The sequence below is a fragment of the Andrena cerasifolii genome, chromosome 3 (assembly GCF_050908995.1).
Source record: "Andrena cerasifolii isolate SP2316 chromosome 3, iyAndCera1_principal, whole genome shotgun sequence".
Taxonomy (NCBI): domain Eukaryota; kingdom Metazoa; phylum Arthropoda; class Insecta; order Hymenoptera; family Andrenidae; genus Andrena; species Andrena cerasifolii.
In genome coordinates this window covers 19182610-19210031 of record NC_135120.1, presented here as the reverse complement: position 1 = coordinate 19210031, position 27422 = coordinate 19182610, and the positions used below count along the sequence as shown (strand labels likewise).

At 41.9% G+C, this 27422-nt stretch overlaps 3 protein-coding genes across 4 annotated transcripts; 1 reads left to right on the top strand and 2 right to left on the bottom strand.

The window, feature by feature from the left end:
* Positions 1-14: 14 nt before the first annotated feature.
* Positions 15-2778, bottom strand: LOC143367141 (tubulin alpha-1 chain). The gene is made up of 3 exons (XM_076808722.1): positions 2621-2778; positions 1294-1516; positions 15-1209 (listed from the first exon to the last, which is right to left on the bottom strand). The coding sequence occupies exons 1-3, from the start codon at positions 2621-2623 to the stop codon at positions 83-85; spliced, it is 1353 nt and encodes a 450-aa protein (XP_076664837.1). The 5' UTR covers positions 2624-2778; the 3' UTR covers positions 15-82.
* Positions 2779-5638: 2860 nt separating this feature from the next.
* Positions 5639-9083, top strand: LOC143367527 (coiled-coil and C2 domain-containing protein 2A). The gene is made up of 3 exons (XM_076809466.1): positions 5639-7498; positions 7567-7721; positions 7798-9083. The coding sequence occupies exons 1-3, from the start codon at positions 5869-5871 to the stop codon at positions 8335-8337; spliced, it is 2325 nt and encodes a 774-aa protein (XP_076665581.1). The 5' UTR covers positions 5639-5868; the 3' UTR covers positions 8338-9083.
* Positions 9084-18972, bottom strand: LOC143367534 (very long chain fatty acid elongase 4). 2 transcript variants are annotated; one of them, XM_076809483.1, is made up of 8 exons: positions 18529-18972; positions 13782-13863; positions 13255-13442; positions 13082-13162; positions 12817-12988; positions 11718-11995; positions 9778-11431; positions 9084-9451 (listed from the first exon to the last, which is right to left on the bottom strand). In XM_076809483.1, the coding sequence occupies exons 2-7, from the start codon at positions 13858-13860 to the stop codon at positions 11285-11287; spliced, it is 945 nt and encodes a 314-aa protein (XP_076665598.1). In that variant the 5' UTR covers positions 13861-13863; positions 18529-18972; the 3' UTR covers positions 9084-9451; positions 9778-11284. The 2 variants fall into 2 exon arrangements, with proteins under 2 accessions (XP_076665598.1, XP_076665599.1); XM_076809484.1 differs by having other exon boundaries at positions 9084-9448.
* Between the last annotated feature and the right edge of the window lie 8450 nt (positions 18973-27422).

The following is a 27422-nucleotide window of genomic DNA, read 5'->3' as shown; positions in this document are numbered from 1 at the left end:
TTAAAGGACACAAGTCGTTGCTGATGAGGTTTAATTTATTGCAAAAAAAAGAGACTTATCAAAACAGTGAGGATCGAAGTTCTTAGTATTCTTCGGCGCCTTCTCCTTCGCCTTCGGCGGAGTCCATGCCGACTTCCTCGTAGTCTTTCTCGAGGGCCGCGAGATCCTCGCGGGCCTCGGAGAATTCACCTTCTTCCATACCCTCGCCGACATACCAGTGGACGAACGCTCGTTTGGCGTACATCAAGTCGAATTTATGATCAAGGCGGGCCCAGGCTTCAGCTATGGCCGTGGTGTTGGACAACATGCAGACGGCCCGCTGTACCTTGGCGAGATCGCCGCCAGGTACCACGGTCGGTGGCTGGTAGTTGATGCCGACCTTGAACCCGGTCGGGCACCAATCCACAAACTGAATGGTACGTTTTGTTTTGATGGTTGCGATGGCCGCGTTCACGTCCTTGGGCACCACGTCGCCTCTGTACAACATGCAACAGGCCATGTACTTTCCGTGACGAGGGTCGCATTTCACCATCTGGTTAGCCGGCTCGAAGCACGCGTTCGTAATCTCTGATACAGAGAGTTGCTCGTGATACGCCTTCTCCGCGGAAATCACCGGCGCGTACGTGACCAACGGGAAGTGGATCCTTGGGTACGGGACCAAGTTAGTCTGGAACTCCGTTAGGTCGACGTTCAGGGCACCGTCGAACCGCAGAGAAGCTGTGATGGAGGACACAATTTGTCCGATCAGTCGATTCAAGTTCGTGTATGTGGGCCTCTCGATGTCCAAGTTACGGCGACAGATGTCGTAAATGGCCTCGTTGTCGACCATAAATGCGCAATCGGAATGTTCAAGGGTGGTGTGCGTGGTGAGAATTGAATTGTACGGCTCGACAACGGCGGTGGAGACTTGGGGCGCAGGGTAGATGGCGAATTCCAGCTTCGATTTCTTGCCGTAATCCACGGAGAGACGTTCCATCAAGAGAGAGGTGAATCCGGAGCCAGTGCCGCCTCCGAACGAGTGGAAGATCAGGAAACCTTGGAGACCGGTACATTGATCTGCCAATTTACGAATTCGGTCCAGGACAAGATCGACGATTTCCTTTCCAATTGTGTAGTGACCGCGAGCATAGTTGTTAGCGGCATCTTCCTTGCCAGTGATCAACTGTTCGGGGTGGAATAGCTGACGGTAAGTTCCAGTGCGTACTTCGTCTGAAAAATTAACGCGCTTTGGTTACACCTGTATCTCGAACCATAAATTCGACAAGATTAAAGTCACAGTTTTATGATATTTACCAACTACTGTCGGCTCCAAGTCGATGAAGACAGCCCTAGGTACATGTTTCCCTGCACCAGTCTCACTGAAGAAGGTGTTGAAGCTGTCATCGCCTCCGCCGATAGTTTTGTCGGATGGCATTTGGCCATCGGGCTGGATGCCATGCTCCAGACAATACAATTCCCAGCAAGCATTACCGATCTGTACTCCGGCTTGTCCAACATGAACTGAGATACACTCACGCTGAAATAAAATTGAATATATTATTGCAAGCTGAAATTTAACGGTGATTATTTAGAAGTTTTCCATCCTCACCGATTTCAATGATTTTTGGATATGTTAACAAAATCGAGATTCTGAACAACTTTGTTCTATACATGTTACCGCCGCACGACCTTCGTTTTCGAAATATTTGCGAAAAACTTGTCGATTTATTCCGACGCAACGTATTTCACTTTCCAATTTGTCCCGGGTATTAGTAATGGTTGGGACTAGATTAGCATGATAGCGAACTGATGTGAGTTTAGAGATTTGAACCAGAAACTTACGGATGCTCGTTAATACCCCGACTCATATTGGTTCGCTATCACGCTTTACGCGCCCGCGTGCGGGCACGCGCCTCCCACGCTAATCTGGCCCCAACCAATACTAATACCCGGCACAAGTTGGAAAGTGCATATGCGTTGCGTCGGAATAAGTCAAAAGAAGTTTTTCGCAAATATCTCGGAAACGAAGATCCAGCGGCGGTAACATGTATAGGAAAAAGTTGTTCAGAATCGTGTCCCCGACATCATATCCAAAAATCATTGAAATCGGTGAGGATGAAAAACTTCTAAATAATTATCAATTTAACTTCAAACCCAGGAATTAAATGCCACAATGGAAAATTAAACACGAGAAATCTTTAAAACCAGGGCAGGTCCAAGTCAGTGGCGGATTTAACGGGCGGCCGATGGGCGGGCCCCCATTCTCGAAAAAAAATACGATTTTATGCAAACACTATTTTTTTTCTGTACCATTACACTCAGCTTGTTTTCAATAAACTACCTCTTCATTTTCCCGAAAAATGGGCCTCACTGAATGTTTACTACCTGGGCTTTTTTCCTTAATTCCGCCACTGATCCAAGTGATCATTAACTTAAGCGAGATTAAATAAATCTTTAATTAGACGTGTGAACAGTGTATTCAAACTACAGTAAGAAAATGAAAAAAGAAGAGTCAAGGCATTGCGGTGTTGGACCGGAAGCCGGCCGGCATTTAACCGTTACAAAATGGCCGCCCTTCCCTAGGCAACAAGGCAGCCGCTTCTCTTCCTCACTCGAAGTATCTCAAAAATCGGAGACTTACCATTTTGTAATGTAAAGTGGAGCTTCAAAAGTCTTGAAAATAGAAGTGTGAGTGGACGAAGGACGTCGACAGTTGGCTAAAGCAAGTAATGGAGCTTTCGCTAACAACCACGATATCTCCGTTCAGTGATCTCCAAACGAATGTGTCGGCGGCCTTCGGGGCACGGCTATTTATACCCTCGGTGAGGGGCTTCGTCAGCCCTCTCCGATTGGTCGCCGGTGGCCTCATTCTGCTCTGTGATTGGTCTTTTTTCGACCGCAGTACCCACGGACAGACTGAACAGACGGACCTTATACGGAAAATATAGTCCCGAGTAATAACGATATAATCGCCTGTTCCATTCACACCGGCGGCAATATATTCATTCGCTACCTTGCACGAAGTTAATGCCATTGCGAATGAATTTTTAATCACGCCCAATTCACAAATTGGCCAGAATATCTGGCTAATTTTTATGCGATAATGCGGACGCTACGCGTGACGGTTTCTTCCATATTTGGATTGTGCATTTTGATTGATGACTCACGTAATTCGTGTGCTCATTTTTACCACGATCTTTGTATTACAGTAGCATTTTGATACATGGATACATGGATACATGGAAAAATTTACTCTGGAATTTAAGAGAATATTTAAGTACTTCTTTTTCAGCTTCGTTAACGGTGCTGTATTGGCCAGGGTAACTGATTTACTAACACATACACGCTATGTAGAGTGCATGCATCTGCAGTTTCTGACTACTGCTATATATAGGCATTTTGTGACTCCCTGGAAATGCTTCACTTTGAATATTAACAAGGGGTATAAAGATATGACTGAAACAGTCACCGATTATCCATTGAACTTATATCTACATGTAAATAAATTCATATAAATTCTACACATAAATTCTTTGATATTATTTACTATTATTTTCGTAATGGAAATCATTAAGATGCTAGGAACAGATATAGTTAAGTATGCAGTACGATTTACCAAGAATATTTTGCGGTTGTAACAGAAATTGACGAATTTGAAGCATTCTGCTATGATACATATTTATATATTTTCTGTTGCTCGCTGTTGAACACTTGAAGTACGTAAAGAGAAGTCTGAAAGGTTGTAGTTCAATGCTCTGCATGGGGCTTGCAATATTTGGATTGCATACACCCATATTAGGTATTGATCTCGTCTCTGTATACTGGGTGTCCTAAAAACTCATCCCTGCAATCAAGACTTGACAAAGTAGTATCAACGTTTCGCCATTCATTTACCAAATACGACTAACGATTTAACAATCCCTAACATTGACGAACAGAATATAACAACAAAAACCTCAAATATAGACAGTAATAATAATAAAATGATATGGAGGCCTTTGACAGACATTTTATCATTTTGTTTTAGGTATGGTATATCTGTTTAACGTGGAGATTACAAAATCAGAAGATGCAAAGATGTATCGCTGAGATCGTAATGAAGGAACGTCGATGAAATCATAATGACGTCATCATGGGCGTCTTCGCAAACCGATTTCGATTTCAAGTTCACGCATTTTTCGGAGGAATGCAGGTGCGGAAGAAGCTAAGGAATGTTTCTGAGATCAACGAATTAGTTTCGGTACATTCATTATTCGATGAATTGAAGTTGATCCACTTCCTGCCCACGGGCACAGACCGTATCCGCTCTCTACTCCTGATTCTACGATCTCACCTTACCACGGTTTCTGACCTCTTTTACAATTTTGTATCTCCTTCAAGCTCGCGAAACTTTCGGACTAAAAATTACGGGATAAATCCCATTCGTGGAAAAACTACTTACTCGAAATATATAGGTTATAGAACAGTGAACTTAATGAACAACATTCCATAGAAGGAATTTTCTGTTCTAATAGAAATACCTACTGAAAATATCTACGAGCTCCACCTTCACTGGAGTATTGCATTCATTCAACTTTCAACAAGAATTTTTATATATACTAAAGTTGAATGAATGAATTTACATCCATAAATAACAGGTGACTTTTCAAATATTAAGATACATTTGAGAGTGATGCCTACTTTGTATTTTTTTAACTTATTTATTGCTGAGTTTCATATTAACTGATAGATTAACCAAATAACAGATCTCCTTTCGCATTCGTTGTATGTAAAGGACGAGAAGTCGTCCATGTGTTTCTCTCGTCACGGCTTATGGCGACAGCTGCATGGCGGCGGTGTAGCTGTTTTATTGTAAGTACAAACACAGCAATAGGACACGTGTTTAATACAGCCCATCGACCGAAGAAGGCTTCCTTTTCGTATCGTAATATATTGCGTCATTGCACGCAGATGCGTATAACAGAAAATTTGTATAAATATAAGATTTAGTCCTTTAATCATTCATCCAGGGATATAACGATCGATAACTATGAAATCGCGAAATGTGTTCAATTACGCTTAACTGGTTTGGAGACCATCGACTACGCCCTTTCATTCCTCTCATTCTAACCTAGTCTTCAGTCATTGTGCTAAAAATTTGTACGAATAATGTTGTTGAAGACAAAGAGAAAATAAGTACATTATGTGCACAATGTTGAATAATGAATATAGAAATTCCATTGAGCTATAAGAATACCTGGAGAGAGAACAGCAGTGGGAAGAAGTAGAGGCGACAGCGGTCCGAGGGAAATAGAAGATAACGGGTGAACCTATCCTTCTTCTTCCTATTATCCCTCTCTATCTGTACTATCTGTGTTGTGTATGTACTTTATGTTCGCAGATAACTTCACTCACATGCACTGTACATCCATAGCCTGTTGTAAGACAGAGATAGGTTCACCCATTACTTCCCTCTTTCTCGGACCGGCCGCCATTGCTCTGTTCTCTCTCCAAATATTCTCCGGGCGGTATTTTCAGTCGCTACTTATTCTTAAGTAAATGCTTAAGCATGCGTCATCCTCTACTAACCTAGTAGCTAGTAAAGGATACCGAATGCTTAAGCATTTACTTAAGAATAAGTAGCGACTGAGAATTCCGCCCTTATAGCTCAATGAGAAATTCATAATGTACCGCTGATAATAAAGTAGTTAAAATTAACGACTTTGTTCGCTTTCAGTTTCATAGATGTCGCTAGAATCGCGATTTTCCAGTTGCTAGGCAACCATTCAGATGTAAACATTAAGCAAATGGGAATGAACGGAATAGTAAACATGCATTTTAGTTGTGTTCATATTTTTCTGACTAACTTTGGTTACGAAAATAGTATCTTACAATTAGTATTGTATTAACATGTCCACTGAGGACATTAATTTCATAAAAGGATATGCAGAAGCAGAAACTAAGAAAGAAGAAGCTCTAAGTCTCTGCTATGCATATCCCGCTGTAAATAAAGTAGAGCGAACAGATATTCTCACTAAATGCACCAAGGGTCCACGAGAATCGAGCAAAAACGACACCTCCGTCGAAGATGGTTTATACGCTTCTGACACTCCTTTCGTTTATAGCGATATTATGCCTCAGTTTGGTAACATAAAGATCTTAGAGTACGAGTCGAAGCGCAGATTCAGTGGGAAGCTCGTGGAGATAGTTATTCGCGAAGTCAATATCGGCGCTCTAAGAAATCAGTCGGATGCGATTGAAATCACATCCGTTTACTTGCTGTTTAAGAAGAAGATCATATGTAAAGCAAACAGCCCTTTCAATAGAAAATTGCACAAGTTGCTAATTAAGAATTCCGAGTGCGATAACATTTCCATACAGGTGCACGCTAAAGGTGGACAGTCTAGTATATTGCCGATGCTGTTACCTAAACGTAACGTCGAAGGCAGCAAGGTTGAGATAGATTTTGCGATAGGTGACAATTCTGGTAGGATACATGCTGGGACAGTAACGTGCACAATTACTTTGAGAAATTATGGCTCGAACAAAGCAGAGTCGCGTACGACACATTTTTACAAACTGAGCAACGATCCGAACGATCCACAAAACAATTTGTCTTTACTCAGACCAGCTAAAAGTATTCATAAGAAAGAGGTGAAATATTTTTTATTAGAGGATCCAGCATTAACTTTTAACATCGATTCGGAAGCAACCATTCCGAAGAAAGCGCAAGTAGAGGATGTAAAGTCACCCGACACAGTTATAATAGAACAACCTGCGTTTTCTTTGTTCGATATATCATTCGGAAACTTATTTCAAACTAAACGCCCATTGGAGCCATCGTCCGGTACTCGTAGGCACAATATCATAGGGAGAACAGTTCTCTCTGTTACTGTACTGAGAGGGATAGAAATACCGATCAGAGAGGAGTCTGCGTTAGTTCAGCCGTTCGTAGAGGTGGAATGGAATAATACAGTTCACGCGACGTTTGTAGCGAACGGTCCGGCGCCTGTGTGGCAGCAAACGATGCATTTCGAGTCGCCGCGGCAGAACGACGAACATTGTATAAAGTTTCGCTTGTACGATCAGCATCCTGTTTGGGGTCAGCAATGGCTGGGCGAAACTAGAATTCCATTCGAGCAGCATAGGAATTATCAGGAGCTAGAAAGATGGATCACGCTGTCCCCTTTGTTCAGTCCGGTGTTGTTGTTCGGCTATATACAGGCTAGTCCGGGTCAATCGTGTACTCGTATTTATGTTTTGATTAAAGTGGAACATCCAGGTACTCCTAAGTCTGTGGAAAGTACCACATTACTTAAGGGAATTCAGCGTTGTCTAGTTACTCCATATAGAATTAATGGCTTAGAGAATCCAAAGGATGTTGCGCGATTAGCAATGCTCCTACCATCGTTGCCCGCTCATTATGGGCCGATTACCCCACGACAAGCATTGAATATAAAGAAAGTGGATCACTATGGAAGAGCGGCTCTGCTCGCAACGCTACTACATGGCTTTGACTTGCAAACGTATATTATACTAGGTATGGGGTATTGCCATATATTTCTAGCTTGAGAAGTGCGGATTTTAATACCATGACTAATGTAATAGGCTCTTCGCAAATAAGTAAATGGACAGCGTTTGTACTGAGTATCAGTGAAAATGGGATACACACACTGTGGGATCCAGAAATTGGTAGCTATCACAAGTTGGACGATAGCCTTTGCCCCTTAATGAAGGTGTCTCGCCTGATTAATTATTTTGGCGTTAGTATGACTGTCCCTATGGTAAATTTATTTAAAGTAACGTGGACTTTTGTTATTACAAGTAATGTATTTATAGATATGGGAAAATTCGCAAAGATCTATTCTACCTCATAATCTCAAGTACGATGTGAAATCGAGCAAAGATTGGCGACCGATTAATACTGCTACTTTGACGAAAAGTGATCACACTGTTCAAATACTTGAACTGAATGTTACAGACGAAGAGGCGAAGCAAATTAAAAAGACCGCTGCGGAGGTAGAGCAGCGCTTGAAAGATAAGTTGGCTTATTTCCGTAGCACAGTTGGTTTGACGACGTTGTTCAATCGACACGCGATGACCATTTTGCGAAACTTTATTTCAAAGATTGAGCCGTCCTCTGAATTACAGTTAGATAAGAGGGACTTGAAGCAGTTATACAGAGCTTACCACGTTCACGGTTTTATACTAAACAAACGCGAGTGCATTGTAGATGAATTGACCGAGCAATTAAATGCCACAAAAATTCATAATATATCTGGCCCGGTGGAGTTCGCTCTAGTATGCTCCATACAGCCGTACGTTGGGAAAATCTGTTCGATGTGGTTGGCTGTTATAATTCTTAGAAGTCGAGATTAAGTTATTTGTACGTCATTGTATTCGTTTATTACACATTTATATGCTCGATTAAAGCTAACATTACAATGTATTCGAAGGAGGCTAAACAATTGATACTCGTCACTAACAGGAATTTTGCAGAACGCATCGCTTTCGATGGAAAGTACTATTTAAACATACGCTTCTATAAATTTTTTTTGTTGTATAAAATACATGTGACAAGAAATCGCATAGCTTTTGTCAGTAATGTTTTACTAAACTTCAAGCTTGTTGTTAAGTTTATATTTTCAATAAAAAAGTACAAAGTCTTCACAAACAAGCTAGTCAAAGAGTACTAAAACTTTTTATAATAGTGTAAATATCTTATTATTAAAACGTGTATAGTAATAATGCACGTAACTTGTATACGAAATCGAAAATTCATGATATTATCATGTCATGTACTTGTTGTAAAAAACTTTGAATTTGTATGATATTTATTTGAACATATCCGGCGTGTGTAAATGCACTTTGTGTAAAAGTTGTTTCTCATTCTTTAAAGGATTCTAGTTTTGGCGTTACATTTCTATTGGTAAAACGAAAAATTTACGGTACTAGAACTTATGGTCTGATTAATAGTGGTGCTACATAGCGCGATGCACTTTAATACTTTTAATAACAGCTCCGCGGAATTTGATTCTGTTACCTATTATTTCACAGTTTCGTAACTTCGATTGGAGAGGTTCGATAGGCAAAATCTGTCGGGAATAAACAAAATGCATTTCCGATTTGTTTTCGCATTGCGCAGCAATGCCCTTTTTATAACAATTGCAATCCTCCTTACATATTGTGACAATAATAAAACATATTAACAATATCATACTGCCTGAATGTTTTAGACATATGTAGTTCGAACAAAGACACATGTGCAAGCAATTGCAGTTGCTTTTCATAGGATTTGGTCATGATCGTACGTATTGCCCATTGTGTATTGACTTGCTTATCAGTTCCTGCACTTTCGTAAAAACGCTCGGTGCATTCCGCTTCCATTGACAATGAGGTTCTGAATTTCTGCAACATCTCTAAGCGCCTCGCGGACTTTGTTACATCGAAGTTCCATTGTTTTGATACTTTTCGTCGAGGCGAGTAAGGTCTACTATACGTAAAGTGACCAGACGTCCCGCATTGCGCGGGGCAGCGCTGCATTTGAGCCCTTTGTCCCGCAAAGTGTCCCGGATTGGACATGTAACCTTTTACATTTTCGCAGTGGCATAAAGTTACTGTTTCCTCTACTTTTTTGTTGTTGTGAAGAAAGAAATATTTTTAATTTCGTTTCAATGTATCACTTTATAATCACAAGTATGTATTTTTAAATATATTGTAAATGCTTTAATAAACTACGGAAAAGATCTCCTCACGGATCTATTAACCCATTTTTTTTTGCTTGCTTGTCCCGCATCGGAACAGAAAATATCTGGTCACTTTAACTATACGTAATGTATTGAATTATGTGCGCTTACTATATGTATGCAAAATATTCATCATACAAAATTGTGTATACAGACGTTTATCAAACAGATCTAATTCATCTAACTGATAAAATTTTCAGAAAGGAATTCCCCCAAATACTTTCATGTCGTAAATAAATACATGATCGAGTGTAAAATTACCAACGAACGTCTTTTGTCGCTCCACAATAGATCGCGAGTAGTTCGTTCATTCATTAAATAAGGCTCCTCTATAAATACAACGTTAGGCATGTGGCTGCAAAATGCAGATGACTCCTCTTTGCCCCGTAACGCGCACGGCTCCGATTAATAGTTAATAGTTTAATGATAGTATTAGAATGCTCTTTACATTTATTGGAAAACGGTCGCTCGCGAGATATCTGTATATCACGATACAAGTATTAGCTAGACATGAAATGTGCAAATGTATAAAGTACACTGTTAAACGTGACCGCAACGCTTGAACCCTAATCTTTAGACCTAGCACGAGAAAAGAAAAAGACTAAAGGCAGTCCCTGACACGACGATCCCTTTTTCGTTAATCTTTTTACAAGGCAGATTTTAACCGTCAGCCACAAAAAAATCATTACTTATTTTAAGCTCACATTAGACAACGCTATCGTACGCGATCCCGCTGGATCTCATCTCTCCTAATAGCGACTAAGCTGCTATACAGGGTGTCCCGGAAGTCCTCATCTATTTCAGTGAAACCTGAACGACTTAGGACAGTACGACAAATTATTAACTCTGTTCTACCAAGTTATCGAAAAGGGTGGAGCCATTTCGCTTCGCAGATTCCCACGTCCGATTTGTATTAAAAAGTTGAGAAGTGTAGTGCAAAGATACTTCAGGGCGGTAACGCTCGAAATGCTTGGAAACGTGTTCCCCAATGCAATTGACCGATTTGAGGTTATGCGTGGAAGTATCGATGGATCACATGTGGAAACTATTAATAATTAACTAAAGCTTGCGAATTCTTTTCAGTTGTTCAGCTGTATATATATATATTTCCCTTTGCTTCTAATTCTCGTATAAAGTTTTGTATAAAAATATACATATAATCGTGCCCTACAGGGCATTTGTTTCAAACTTATTCTACTCTGCTAAAATAGGCAGGGAATTTAGGGACACCCTATATATTTGACTAATTATATTTACAAGTCCCTCGGACCAGCGATCCCCAAATTCTCATGCGTACTGGTCCGAGCGTAAAAAAATCGCAGGCCGGTTAAGTTTACAATCGTGTTGCGTTGATTCGCTGGAAAAACATCGGGTTCCTTTCAAATCCGACTTTTCCGCGATGTTTTTCGAGGGTCCCGAAAGCCGCGTCGATCACTGGCGAGGCGACTCGCGAGAACCGAAAAAACTTCCAGGGTCACCCTCGCTGATCATCACGGGTTACTCAGTCAGTTTTTCATGGTATTATAGCTTGCAACTCGAAGGACAGTAACGTTTTAATGAAGAACTTAGGAATGCATTGTTCATTGAAACTTTTTCGATACTCCGTTCGTGTACCCATTGGCGTGACCGTTCGTTAGGTTTCCGTTGCACACTGCTCCGTGGGTAAGTTCCTGTTTCGCCTGGGCCTTCAATTTCACCAGCTGCCTCTTCGCGTACGCTTGTTTGCCCTGGACAATCGATATTTCATTAAAAAATCAGTCATCGTAGACTTTGCAATTCTGCCGATCCGTGTGAACCATGCCATATTCTGTATATATTTTTACATATTTTTGCTAAAAGGTAATAAAATAATGCTCGTGCTAAAATAGTAATTATAATGCTAATGCTAATGATAATGGTAATGATTTGTGTTAACTAGCAGTGCACCATCTTGTAATTGTGATTACCGACAGCGTTCTCACGATTAAATATCAATGGAATTCATAGATAGCTCCACCGTGAACAGTTCGTTACCTTTGCGATGTATGCTTTGGCGTAGAAGTTGCCGAACAGAACGATGAAGGAGATCATGTAAATGACGAGGGCGTATTGCATCCAGAGCGGGAAGTCGCATCCCGATCGAATGCCGTTGATGCCAAGGATTAAGGCAGTGGTGAACTGTATCAGTTGAAGGATCGTCAAGTATTTCTTCCACCAAAGGTATTTCGACACGGCAGGACCCAGCGCGGCTAGTCCGTAATAGGAGTACATGAGTACGTGGATGAAGCTGTTCACCATTGCTGGCAGGAAGGCTGAAAACACACAAATGTCTCGCAATAAAATATTATAATTATATCAATGGAAAGTTCGTAAAGGGCAAAGGAGTTTCGGTCTCTTTTTCATTGTGTGAAAACGATGTAAATTTGTCTGACGCGCTTAATGAGTTTCGTGCATGCGAGAACGTGGTAACAATTACGATTTCACCGACTGATTAAATGCCCGAGCTTTGTTGAATTACATGTTCATCATTAATCAAGCGAGATTTTGATTTTTCGCAATTACACGCAGCTTTCTACGGAATCACTGATCCGTCGCTTCAAATCGGCGAGAATTAATGCGCACAGTTGGACTACATGTGAATCTAAGGAAAGATATCGGGACCACAGACGAGTCTGTGTGAGCTGTAACTGTAGTTAGCAACCCGCAGCCTTTGAGCATCTATTGCTGTTCAGCGATAAAATTCATTTGAATTATAATGAATGTGTGAAAGTAATAGAGAAAGCGTGCAAATTCCTCACGAATTTACGGTCGAGTCGAAAAAATTCCTCACAGGCGGCGGGATTGGAAGGAACACGGGTGGGGGGTGGGGAGGGGGAGGGAAACATCAGCAGCTTCAATAACTAGGTCGATAATGTAGCGATCACAGAATTATTTCCCTCTGCGTATACAATTTTCCTGTCACCTAAAATGTCAAGCGTGGCGAATGGGGCGCCGGCAGCGATCGTCCGCAAATAACTAATCAATTCCATCTCCGTAGATTAATAAGTCAAGTAACTAACAGACAACGGTGCCGATTACGCTTCTGCAATTTGATCGACCGAGTTCATAGAGTTCGCCGCGCAACAATACTTACTGGACCCGCTCGGGACCCATTTGATACCGATCCACCACAAGGAGAACATGGTGGAGTGGTGGTAAACATGGAGGAAGCTTAATTGATTATCCTTCTTCCGCAGGATGAAGAAGAACGTATCACAGAATTCCAGGAGCTTGCTGAAGTAGTACCACCAGACAGCATGAGCGATCTGAATGGACAGAAGAATAAAATACGGTTTTATCGACCGCGGGAATCTCGTCGATCGGAACCAACACAATTCTCCTCTTAACCTCCAGCGTACCTGTACTTCGTCCGGCCGCGTCACTTGCCTAATCGGCTGGCAGACGTAGCTGTAACTCAACCTGGTAGACGCAACGAATAACTGCAAATGACAAGCACAGGGATTTCAGCGCGAACGGTGGACAGAGGCGAGATAGCACGAGTGATGTGGAGCGGCGAGAGGAGAGTGAGTACCTGAATTGCGATGTACGCGTTCAGGCAAGCCATCGTGAGATTATAGGGTACGAGGGCCCACGTCAGCTTGAAGGCTTTCCGATTTTTCATGATCTTTGGCCCGGCCCATACTATGAGTAAATACAACAGCGTGTATATCAAAGTAGGTTTCGGCGAATCAACCAGCAGCCATCCTCTCGTTCGTTCATCTACGCGGACGTGAATATTAAACGTCAGTCGATTGCGAAGATTTTAAAGTGTTGCGAAGTTTTAATATTACGGGCATTGATATTGGTCCTTTAAATAATAATACAAAAAGCATTCATAAGAGAGTGGGAATAGTCAGGCGATATAGATTAATTTTACGTTTCCGTATGTGACGGTCGCCACGTTCAAGACGTCGTTTTAGTCACCTTTCGAGTCTCCCGAACCTTTTTGTACCCTCGGTATATAAAGATCGCAAAAGAAGGGTCAAAGGTTAACGAAAGGATTTTGAATATTCCCACGTCCTTAACAATATCGCTACCCAAATTTACAACACGTCTTACCAGCAAGAGACAGCGTCCAGAGATAGTAATCGTAGGCGTCATTTACTAGAGTCGCTGTGGAATTAATTATGCTCGCCATGGCCTGGAACAAAATCCCGATGAGAGTTCGTTTTACGAGCCGCTTGAAACTATTAAACCGAAATTTCCCCGAGGTGGTACCGAAGGAAATGCGGCCTGGCACTATTTTCGCGATAATAAAACAGCTTACTGCACTTCGTTATCTGTCAATATAAACGGTTACCTTGACCGTTTTTAATTATTGTGTATACGCCTCCAGCATTAAACCGATGCAGAAGTGCCGTGAAAACGTACGAATACTTAAGGGGTTATACCTAGTCGCGCGGCCGAAAAGAGGCGAATATTTATGAACTTTTTTTAAAGACGCGGAAGCATATATTCTAACAGAACTTTTTGCACTTAAAAGAGCAACATTTAAAGAACATTTGGTAATTTTTGCGTAGAAAAATATTTACGTTTATAATAAAGTAACGACCCACATCCAAGAAGCCTTTTTAAAAATTTGCTTTTGCGGCGAGCACTGCCATTCGGGACCAGATTATTTAAAATAAAAAAAGAAAAAAGATTTTGTTAGTATATTAATGTATCCTCAGATTGACGAAGGGAATTTTTCGAAATATTAATTTAAAAAAAAATGACGGCTGTTTAAAATTGAAATCCTGATTTTTCGTGCAAAAATTACGCGAAAAAAATCAGGATTTCAATTTTAAACAGCCGTCATTTTTTTTTAAATTAATATTTCGGAAAATTCCCTCCGTCAATCTGAGGATACATTAATATACTAACGAAATCTTTCTTCTATTTTTATTTTAGATAATCTGGTCCTGAATGGCAGTGCTCACCGCAAAAGCAAATTTTTAAAAAGGCTTCTTGGATGTGGGTCGTTACTTTATTATAAACGTAAATATTTTTCTACGCAAAAATTACCAAATGTTCTTTAAATGTTGCTCTTTTAAGTGCAAAAAGTTCTGTAAGAATATATGCTTCCGCTTTTTCAAAAAAAAATCACAAACATTCGCTTCTTTTCGGCGGCCCGACTAGGTATAACCCCTTAACGGTGCAATACTGTAGACCTATCATTTTCGTTTTAGCTACAGTACGGCCCCATTATCTGTACTGCATTGTATTGTAACCACCAGATAAATATTCGAATACTTTGCGGGCCATACAAGCTCGTATCGACGAGCCGTGCGTCATGTTTCGTTAGCGAGCGGTTCAGTAGCGCCCAGAGGATGCTTGTTAGCGCTCGGCAAAACGGAAAGTGTACACGGCGACGGATTAATAAGAGCCAGCGAAGCTTTCCTTCGGGCCCGATCTGCGCTGTCATTATACCGCGCGCTTAATGGTCGCCTCTTCTACGCGCGTTATCCGGTCGTTCACTTAAAGATAGAAACGTCATATATGTATAACTTTCACGTTACCGAGGAATCTAATGCTATCACTTTTTTCTTTTTTTAGCGGGCAAACATGTTCCGCGCGATGTTTCCACCGGATCGGATCTGAAAACGGTTCGATGCTCCTGCGATCGCCAAGCTGGAATGTCTACTTTCATTTGCGGCGCAGCCTCGCCGTGAACTTGCCGCAAGTGCAAGTGCACGTTCCCCCGCGTCCATTTACGTCTGACTTTCCTCCGGTTTCGGGATAAATCGACGCATACGACCTAGGAAACATTCTCTCTGATTGACAGCGTGAAATCGGTGTTGTCGACCTTTAGCGACTGCAGACTCGAGTCTCTTTATGGGTTCTGCTTGGGGGGAGTCGGAGAGCGGGGGAGGGGGATGAAGGTCGTTTCTCAGGGGAGATTTGGCGTTTGGAGAAATCTCCGAAATTCCCGAATTCGACGCTACAGTTCTGGATGAAGGAGAGTACAGAGATTGTTGTGTATAGTGGGATCAAAAAGCGATACCATTTTTGTTTGGGGAATTGAATAGGAGTATCTTCGAAGATGGATTTCAAGCTTGTAATTATGCGAGGCGACTGACTTTGCTGAGAGGAATAATTGTATTGTTGGATTCAAGAAGGGCCACAGTGTCACAAATCACTTTTGAGAAAAGTATCTCTAAATAATTACGAAGTTAGATATCTTTCATACATAGTGAAGATGTAAAACTGTCTATAATATTTAAAAATTTGATGTAGGCATCTCCTTTGTATTATTAGAAATTAATTTTAATTACAGCCTTCTCAGGCGCTTCTTGCATAAAGTAGAGAAATATAGAAAACAGTGGAAATATAGAAAACTTTAACATTACTTTCTACTATTAATTTTAATATTCGCATAATATTTGAAAAACATCTATATTTCTATGTTTGGCGTATCTATGAGTTATGGCGTATCTTACTCGGTCAACATCGCTTCACAAAATTTGCCACAGCTCTGTCAATTTTAAAGCTACTCCAATGAAATTTAGAGGACGCTTATAGAAAAGAACGAGGAATCTGATTGTGCGTTTTATGCAAAAAGGGCTCGAGTGTCCCGCAGCCGTTCTTGCACCGAACAGCACAATTCCCACGCTTAAGAGATGCGCGAACTGGGTTGCCTGTCTGCAGGCGCCTTAACACACATTGCAAGCGACTTTTCTAACTATAAAACGAGACCCCGTTGCATCCACGCACGGCTAACATCATAGCTGAATTTATGCGCAGTGTAGCTCTTAAGTACGTACCTTTCATAATTATAAGCACTTTATATAATAGTAAATTGCCGCGTCGAAGCGAACTCCTTCGAAATGACTCTAACACTCGTTAACTTTGACGTTTATGACGTTCTTCCTGCATCATTTCTAACGAATATGTCCTCATAACAGTTCTCCCAATTTCCGCTTTGTGCAGAATAGAAAGTTGAGGTAGGTAAGATCCTCGAAATGTTAAATAATCTAGAAGCAAAAATTTCAATCCCTCCAGGTTCGAAAACCTTCTTTCTGTGACTGAATTGTAGGAACACTGTGTAGCCACGTTTAGCTTGACCTTTTCTTCTGAAATTACCCACGACATGATCCTTGACCAGGCACGCGACAATCATATCCGCACAATGGCACTAATTTTTAAACAGCCCGACGCCAGGTGTGATGCTCGCGGTGAAAGTTCGGTAAATCAATTGATAATTTCTGGAAGCTGAGTGAAATCACTGGTGGATCAAGCTGGCCTTTTTCTCTTTCAGTCTCGCAACGGAACCGTTACGTTGCGTTTCTGCGATCGAGACCTGATACAAGGCACCAAAGGAAAGCTGTTTTCTCCCTTTTTTTTCTCTCTATGAACCTTCAGGCTTAATTCCCCCGTGGTGTTGCTCACGATAAGGTTAAACAAACTGCGAGGGCTCTGGGGAGCTTAGGTTTGATCACGTTAGCGAAAATATTATGCGCTTCCAGGTATCCTTCGAGCTTGTGCTATTGTTAGCTTAATCGCGGGAAATAGTTTAGGAAGTCTGAACGAAATTGTATTATTATGATGGACAGAACGTGTTACACTGACCCCCCAAAATGGAAAATCTGCCACAGTTTTTGACAAAAGTTTTTGGCTAAAAAACTGGAAGCTTAAGTGTTACACGCGTCATTTCAGCGCAAAGGGTTAATAATTACCTATATCCTTAATTAAAGTTCTTAGTTTACTTCAGCTCACTTTATTCCGGACAGAACCTACCCCATACACGGGGTAAAATGATCCTCCTCGTATCTTTTCTTTCAGGTTGGATTTTAATGTACTCTGGGAGTATTTTAAGTATTGCTACCCCTAATTTATCAATAGCAATGTTTAAATTATATTCTAAATTTATTTCTACACATTTCTATTGGAAGAGAAAATTTGTGTTCTACTACAAACTTTTTTAGGCTCACTTTACCCCGGTCTCCCCTACATATGGAGCATCTGAAGGTATTCAGATGGAAGATTCTTTTAACCCTTCGTGGACACTCTGGGTGTGAGCCACCCATAAGCTGATTTCAAGGTTTTGTACCTTCTGTATGCAAAATAAATAGCTTTTTTCCAAAGCCTACTTACAAACTATTTTTTTCTCTCAAAATATTATATCTGAACACAACTCTGTACATTTTTAGCTTCTAATATTGAAACTAGTAAGAGTTACAATTTGTTCAAGATATTCTCCATTTTTTCTCGACATATTGTAATTTAGAATTTTTTTACAAAAATGTGACAAAATTTGAATAAAAAAACTATTCTAATACATTCTAGGGGCCCTGAAATTGACCCATGATTTTTTCCATAACGATAGGATTCTGCAGATGAGAATGGCCGTCGTTCAAAAATTGGTCTGGGCGTGAGCCACCCAGGTATGTCAAAGTTGATCGAAAAAACAGGTGTGTCAACGAAGGGTTAAACTGACAGATACATATTTCAATGAAAATTTTGGATTAACTTCTACTAACTTCATTGTTTAAAAAAAAAGCTAAATAAACCTCCCCACGCTGCAATACTCAATACCAGAGCTTCAAGAACAGAAACTCGATAATCCGAATCCACAAACCCTTCACGAGCCACAAAAGTATCTCTTCCAAACGGGCCTCCGACGAAAGAACCACCTCGCAGTAAGTAACTTCGTCCCACGAACCCGTGGGTCCATTTTTCACAACATTTCACCTACCGCTATTCCCCGCTGTCTTGCAACGTTCCACCAAGGACACCCCCGATCCCTCAATAAGAATGTTCCCTCGTCTTGCTACTCAGATACCGTAGATGCTGTCCAGCTGGAAGAGCAGTCTCTTAAGTCTCTTACCTTGCAGGTCACGATCGGCAGGAATGGTACGGCCGGAGCAGGCACAGCGTTGTTCACGAGCGACGCGGATGCACGGAGGAGACGGCTACGACGGTTTGAAAAAGTCTCGCGCGAGGGTACGTCGGTGCTGTTGCGCGTTGTGCTGCTCGGTGGGCGTCGCGCGATCGTCACAGGTGCATGGCCCGGTGTCTACAGGGTCTCGCAGGGTTGACACCGGCGGTGGTGTCACCGAAAAATCCGCGGTGGTCCTGACGTGGCGTTGCGGCACGGCAGGAGGATCGTGATACGACGAGGTCGATCGGCAAAGTGGCAGCGCCTTGCGCCAGTCTCGCCGGTCCGCTTTATAACTTTGGTCCGCCTTTTGGTGTCCTCCGCGGAGAGCCGCGATATGCCCGCGGTGGTTGCTCGTCGTTTCCCCCCGTGCTCGACGGTGGGCACGGGATCTCCGAGGCAGGAGCGCGTCGAACGAGGCCAAAACGGAGCCGCCTGGTGGGATCGATCGTGGGGATAGATCGGTCGGAATCGGTCAAGACGAAACGATCAACGTCACCACTAGGGACGCCTCTCTCTCTCTCTCTCTCTCTCTCTCTCTCTCTCTCTCTCTCTTTCTCTCTCTCTCTTCTTCTTCCCCCGACGAAGCGATCCACCACCTATGGGGAGATCCCCGTTCGTCACTTGCTGTACGGCCGCTCGGGCACCCCACCTTGCCGAGGAACGGCCGCGTTTGTGTAACACCGGCTACACGACGCCTTCGACGTGGCCTCAATTCATAGTCAGCTCCAGAGGGAAGGAGAGAAGCGGGATAACGTGTACCACGGGCATTTTCGGTGCCGTGTGTGTCGCGGCGATCGGTATTTTGGTATTTCGGTATTTCGCCGGATGAGTAAGGGGATTTGTGGGTCAGCATCGTTGATCTCTGGAGATCACGGTCTCTGTATAATGGATCGTCGCGTGGTACCTATTTTTCGTCGCCGATAGTGTCTGCGAGAAATGGCCGATCTGCCTCTCCGCCTTCCTCGATGCAAGAGGAACGTTTCGAATGCAAGACACTAGATTCACTGGGAGTTTAGCGAGGCTGCGCAGCTGCCAAATTTCTCGAGGGGCCGATGGACTCGTCGTTGAATGAGCTTCGTCTTAATGAAGCCTCCGATACGGTTAACTGTGGCTTGAAATGATTCGCTAAGAGGGCCCCAGCGCTCCCATTGTCAGCTTTCATAGACATTTCAATAATTAGCCGACGATAACGGTGCGAGCGCGCTTCAAAGCTGAGACCGACCCGAAGGCGGTGCAAGATGCCTAGAGTCCTAGCGTGAAAGGGGCGCGTTTCATCTGCGACGGCGAGACAAGAACGGAGACGAGGGATCCGATAGAAAGCAAAACGGTACTTTAACGGAAGAACCGAGCAGCTCCTCGGAGATCAACGGTCCCGGGGCGGCGCGGAGGAAAGCCGATCTTCCCGATGATCGAGAAACGGGGACCAGTTCGGTGGAACGGCCTTGACACACATCGAAAACGAAACGGCTCGTCGGGTTCGCGCATGGAAACTTTGCCGAGCGTATCCGTCGACTTTAGCGACCAACATTATTACTAACAGGCGTCTTAACGATCGCTAAAGTGGAACTCGGTCCAGGACCGATTTGATTAAGTACTGGAATCGATGCGATGGATTCCTGGCCTCCTACTTCCTGAATTGTTCGCCGGGATTCACATCGTAAAGGCGCGTGCACGTGCAGCATCCTGGTGCCATTTTACGACGGCTTTAAGAGAGGTCGCGCACGGCCGCGGGGATGTCAATATGGATCCAAGAGAAAGCGATGCAAGCCGTTGAAGCTGTCTCGGGGCGACCGATTAAAACGGGTCAGTGGTCCTTTAACCGTGAAATGCGGTTTCCAAATATTCGGAGCCGCTCGTCCTGCGCGCCGAACCTTTTACCCGGGGTTTCGGTCGCTGAGGATCGAACGATCCCAAGCAAATCCCGGGAGATCGCGATGTAAGCGACAGGAGCCTTCCGTTGAGGCATTGGTCGATGCCATCATTGCCCATTTCGCTTGAAATTTGTGGCGTTTACTGGGAATCGTCTACTCGAGTCGGGAACTTGAGGAGGATTCTCTGAGATTGCCATTAAAAGCTGTAAATTTTAAGGGAACCGGTAACTGTAATGCTATAGTAACCAGTTTGCTCGGCAAAGTAAACTGCAGTCACTGACAGTCTTCTGTTCGAATGCGGTTCTTCAGGATCTGTGAAAATGCGACAAGTTTGAGAATCGGTGAGCAGTGTGGTTAGATTTCAGGAACCTACGGCACGAACCCGTCAAGGAAAAGCTCCCAATAACGCGACCAAGCAAACCGCATGGCGCCAAAATACCAACTGAACGTTTTGAATTAGAATTATCAATGAAATGTATATATATAAAAGTAACTTAAGGGCGGGTTCTCCTGTAACGACAATAAAAGCAAGCGAGTTTTACGATTTTATTTTTACGAAAAATAAAGGAAGAATGAACATACAAGTGAAAACGCAATTCATTTTTTAATAATCACCCAAACTGCGGTACTGCGGGTTTTGCAAAAAGTTCAGCGCGAAGTGACTCCCAAAATGGCCCAATTTGCGGCGAAGCGCCCAATCTGGCAGCACCGGCACTGAGTGCCGGATGAAGCGAGATTTTTAAATGAAAGTAGCTGTTTCGAAGCACGTGTCTGCTTCCACATTAGCGAGAATCTTTTCGGGTAGTGCCCCGGTGATTTTTATCATGCAACGGTATAGTCGAGGCATCAACTTGTCCCGCTACGTCGCGGAATGTAGTAAATGGGCAGCGCGAGCGATAATTGGGTAAGAAATTAATTTCTCACGTGGTAAACACGGCTACCTATTCTTGCTCGCCTCTCCCGGATTTGTGTACAAATCACTGCAGGATTAATTATAAACAATTAGCATTAACGAGTTTACATTTAGACATATTCGATTGTTCGTGTTATACGATCGTTTGTATGGAGATGTCGGGGTTCATTGCTTTTTCATGGAATTTAAATCTCGCTCCACTTGTACTCGAGCACATTTAAATTTTTACACTTCGGCGAAACATCCCATTTGCTGGATGGTTACTGCAAATTATTCCAGTTCCCTGTTTGCGCTTGCTTGTCGCCTAACGTAGCGGCAATTACACATGAGTGTTGAAAAGATGCGGCGATGAGATGAGCAACGGCTACGACCGAGCTAGCTTTCGAGTATTCATGAATTCCAAGTCGAAAAAGGAAACGAGAGTTAATAGGAAAGGAAGATACGAGCTCGCCTCGTGGGGCCTTTATAATCGTTGCAACATCGGAATGGATTATTTTGAAATGATCAACGTTTTTAATTACGCAGCTTCTAACAAGCATTGCGCGCTGGGGTCTCGTGAAAAAAGTCAACATTTAAAGAATTCCTCAAATATTCACAATTTCAATTTTTCATACAGGGTGAACAGTGGCGTACCTAGAAATCTTAAAAAAAAGTTATAATCACCTAATGAATTTCATTAAATTTGCATTAGAAATATTTGTATCCCCTCAACTCGTCTCTCGTCAAGATTAAATCCTGAGTGCGCCACTGAGGATTTTTAATTTCAATTTTAAATTTTTAATTAAATCAGCGCTACTGTCAACTTGACCGTTTCTAAATGTTGCAGCTGGAAAAAAGTCCGCGCCCTTGTTTACGGTTATTCAATAACCTACGCCCTTAGTCCCAAACCTGGCTGTTTTCTAAAACCAGGATCCACCGGTGTGCCATTTTTGCGTGCCACTCGATCGCAATGATTCTTATCTTCGTTAACACTGACCTAGTAAAGGACCAGCGCGAAAACTCGTGCGTATCCACGGGGGGACACGTGCCCCTTTCGGAAGCCCCAGCAGACGGAAGTAAAGGGAAAGAAACCTGTTCCGATCGGTCCTGAGTCGCTTAGTGGGCCAACTGGGCCCAATACTCCCAATCCTTCGTTCAGGTGGGTCAGCCGCCTGACTCACGTGTAGGTGCTGAGTTGTCCATGATTACCTGGTCGTTCGTGGGGTCCTTTTTTCTTTTTTATCGCGACTAAAGCCAGTGGGGAGGAAAATGGACCAGAGGAATCTGGCTGCAGTTGGAGAAAGCGTTCTGATTACTCGCGTTCACGCGTATGTGCTCGTACGTCGTCTGCTTCTGTTCTTCCTTGTCACCTTTTGCGTTATGACGTCTTCCTTTTATTTTTCGCGGGGTCTTCCAACGAATCTCGGTCAGCCGAAAATATCTTTAATTTTGTTCTCTCTCTTAAAGTTTCAGTTTTTCAATTTTAATGCTGCGAGTTCTCGAGGGCAAACTGTGCGTAGGGGAAATGGTTCTTTGGTTAGTATTTAGGAAGCCTTCGGTGAGAACGTGAGTGGATGTTTTTGAAATAGTGTTTTGTTTTCTGTGTCAAATTTTTTGGCGCCGAGTGCTATCTTGAAACTATCTTCTTCATCTGCCACTTTAATGTAAAAGTGCTTCACCTAGGGGTTGCTGTAGGTACTAAAGGTATCTTCTTTGATATACAGGGTGGGGGGTGGAAAGTGTAGCACACTGGAAGAGGGGTGACTCTGCCGTTTGAAGTGAATTGAAGCTATTGGGATAAGTTTTGAAGCAGTTTGCGTATAAATTATCCAAAGGATTTTGATCTTTGATCTTGCACCCCTTCTGCGCACCCTCGCGCGATTCAAGCGAGTTACAGTGCTCGACTCATTCGAAGGAGATTTTGCAAGAGCCCAGAGCAAATTGTCACGTTTGGGAGTTGAACAATAAAATGTAATCGGGCACACCTGTGGCCGTTTCTTTTCTGTCGTCTATCTCCAATCGAAAAATAAAAGTAGAGCAATGGACCTTGGCTTCCCCCCGGGGCAAACTTTCATCTGGAGTTTACTTTTTTTCTCCGAGACGTGGTTCCTGGAGCCGTGAAGCAGGTGCCAGAGACAGTGATAATGCAACGAATTATTAACGCCGCGTAACAATTATGGCACCTCGCGCACCAATTAGCGACCCGAGGAGATTCAACAGTACTGAAAGACCAGTGACACTGGCAGACTTAATTATCATTTGCATAACACCACGAACGGCGCCACTTTGTGAAATTTGTGAAACTGTGCGACACGAAGGATTTTATTTTCACCTGTGAAGTCTCGATCATAATGGCACACCCAGAGAGGGGAGGAAGGGGCCTTGGCACCCCCAGGGAGGGGAGGAAGGGACCTTGGCACCCCCAAAGAGGGGAGGAAGACGGCCTTGGCACCCCCAAAGAGGGGAGGAAGACGGCCTTGGCACCCCCAGAGATGGGAGAAACGGGCCTTGGCACCCCCAGAAAGGGGAGGAACAGGTCTTGGCACCCCCAGAGAAAAAGGAAAAAGGAGATTAATGTAGCCACGGCTGAAGTAATTCCAGAGCTTTGTAAAAAACAAAGAAAACTAGATATTATTCTTTAAATAAATTTTCATAATCGCCTAATGAATTTTATTGAATTTGCAGTAAACATTTTATCAACCCTTCAGCTTGGCACCCTCGAAGATTAAATCCTGAGTTGCGCTACCGATCGATCAAATTAATCTCTATCAGTTTACAGCGGTGATTAAACGTAATTGCACAACAGGCGCTGCTTGTGAATTTTGACAAATGCAGAGTAGACTTGTCAATCGTCTTCGTTTGCATAATGCAATTTGCTCCATCAGCGACCCACGAGTCGCTGTGGAATTCGCTGACATGATTCGGTGTACAAAATTCACGCGTGTTCCGGTTAAAACTCAGCGATCGCATTGTTCTTATAGTCAAGCGGTTAAAAAGGTAATGGTTTCGCATGCAGTGCTCGAAATAAGACTGCTATCTTGATTTTATCGGCGAAACTGCAAGTAAGATGTAGGGAGACTTTTATAAAGGGATTGTTTACGAGATGCTCCATGCATTATTATCATCGTAAATCTCTTCTGATCTCCTCCAAGATGTAGAACCACGAAATACCACCTGCTATACGAGCACACTTATTCTACTAAAGGAAACAGTACGCAGCTTTACGCTCTCCACTTTACAAGCTGAAGAATCGACAGACGATTTATTTTACGAGACCTCGTTTACATTCCATCTTCGATATCGGAACGTTCCTCTGTTAAAGTAGTACTCGGAGCAAAGAACAGTAAGGTAGACGTTTATGCTTTAACTAGAATTTATTAGTATCGCATAGCGTTTGATTCTGCAAGCTTCCAATTAGTCATCGTCCAACTTCGAATTTCTTCGATTTTCATTCAAATCACAAAGCGACACTGGCGCCTCAGGATATAATCTAGGGTGAGCCGAGTTGAACGGATAGAAATATTCTTAATAAAAATTCTTCAAAATTGAATATACAATCTAATAAAATTCTTTGAAAATTTATTTTAAGAATAAAATCCAATATTCGTTTCTTTTTACAAAGCCCCTTCTTTGGGGGTGCCAGGGCCCCTTACACCCCTCTGGGTGCGCCACTGCAAGAAGGTTCAGCCTCCATGAGTCTTGAAAATCCTAATGAGTTCTAATTTCTTCTTCTACTTCTACTCCGAACCATTTCCACTTCTAATTTCGCGTACAAGACGAGGGTAGAAAGTGTCCCATCAAGATTGTAGGACAATCTACAGAGTCGAGTAGCAATCGAAGCTGGACACTGGTATCGCTCGAGCGATACAAGAACTTTGTTTTCTCCTCGAGCATTTTCTCTGTTGTACCGCATCGGCGGCACATGTTTGCAATGCACTGGACGGTCGGTGTTACATTGTAGTGAAAGTCGTGATTAGGTGAGTCTCGAAAAACTTTGTTTAAGGCACACTCGAGGACCGTGTGGTTTCTTGAACATCATTCTGTATCCTTACGGTGGTAGTTCCGCGGTTAATGCGCAGGATGTGCCACGCAATCGTGATAAGCCATCGGTACTTCCTGTTTCCTTGAAGATAGAGGAAATTATTGCGAAAACGCTGAATGGTATAACAAACCCTATCTTCCTGCAACGTCACTTTCTCGATTGCAACGACGCACTTGTAAAGTGCAATTGCAATTTCTCGTTTTTTCTTCTGATAGATAGATCTAGAATCTAAAGTATATACAGTGCTGGTGAAAAGGAAATTTGAAAATCTTATTTTTACATAACTAACTTAATACTAGCCTTTAACTATTACGTTTCTATCACCCCCCCCCCCAAATTAATGTTATATGAATTTTGAAACAAAATGCTAATGGAACTATCTCATTTTTATTTTATTTTTATTTCTTATTTATTTAAACGGTACTGGCCCTTGGTATACAAATAGTACAGTTATAAACGGAATTAAAATTTTACTCGTCGTATAACCGACATTCACGTTTATATATGCTTCAACACTATTCTTAACATAATTTACTTATTTCTTCCGTCTTGGCTTAGTCCGCGTGCATGTACTTTCACTTTTTACTTACTTTTCTTACTTTACTTGTTCAGTTATTCTTATGCTTAGCTTTAAGTCTTAAGATTACTTTTACTTTAGTTTATTCTTAACTTTTGTTATGTTTCTTTGTTGTTGTCTCTATTTTAGTTTCGTTCAGTTATTCTTATGCTTAGCTTTAAAAATCAGAAACCTAAATATTCAGCTCTCTGATTTATTACTTTTAATTTAGTTTATTCTTAACTTTTGTTATGTTTCTTTGTTGTTGTCTCTATTTTAGTTTCGTTCAGTTATTCTTGTGCTTAGCTTTAAAAATCAGAAACCTAAATATTCAGCTCTCTGATTTATTACTTTTAATTTAGTTTATTCTTAACTTTTGTTATGTTTCTTTGTTGTTGTCTCTATTTTAGTTTCGTTCAGTTATTCTTGTGCTTAGCTTTAAAAATCAGAAACCTAAATATTCAGCTTTCTGATTTATTACTTTTAATTTAGTTTATTCTTAACTTTTGTTATGTTTCTTTGTTGTTGTCTCTATTTTAGTTTCGTTCAGTTATTCTTGTGCTTAGCTTTAAAAATCAGAAACCTAAATATTCAGCTTTCTGATTTATTACTTTTAATTTAGTTTATTCTTAACTTTTGTTATGTTTCTTTGTTGTTGTCTCTATTTTAGTTTCGTTCAGTTATTCTTATGCTTAGCTTTAAAAATCAGAAACCTAAATATTCAGCTTTCTGATTTATTACTTTTAATTTAGTTTATTCTTAACTTTTGTTATGTTTCTTTGTTGTTGTCTCTATTTTAGTTTCGTTCAGTTATTCTTGTGCTTAGCTTTAAAAATCAGAAACCTAAATATTCAGCTCTCTGATTTATTACTTTTAATTTAGTTTATTCTTAACTTTCGTTATGTTTGTTTGTTGTTGTCTCTATTTTAGTTTCGTTCATAGTACACGGTTAGGCTTCCGAACAATGTTAACACGGCAGCCTCGCCTTTACCCTTATTCTCTGTGCCACCTAAAAATCAGAAACCTAAATATTCAAGTTTCTGTTACCAGCTTGAAGTACTTTCTTCAGTCATTGCGGTAGGTACATGCTTGGGGTAGAAGAGCATGAAAAGATTTAAAACCCCCGACTGCAGGCAATTGAGTCAAATTAAATTGTCATCTTATTATTATCCTATTTATGATAAATAATATACTACGTATAAATAAATTAAATCGTTGTTGTTTTTTCCATTTTAGTTCGCTTTTTAAGCAGTCGGGTTTTTTAAATTTGTTTAATTTCACCACTACAGGGTGCATTTTACAGGTGCATCGTTGCACTTATAAAAAGAAAGACACAACACAGCCACTGTCGCACTATTCAATTCTTTTCCCTTCTATTCGTGCCTATCTCAAACGAAACTGCATGTACAATGTCGTTTTTGTCGCATAATTGACATATTTAAATTGGAAATAATTTGACGTCATTAAGCGACAGACGAA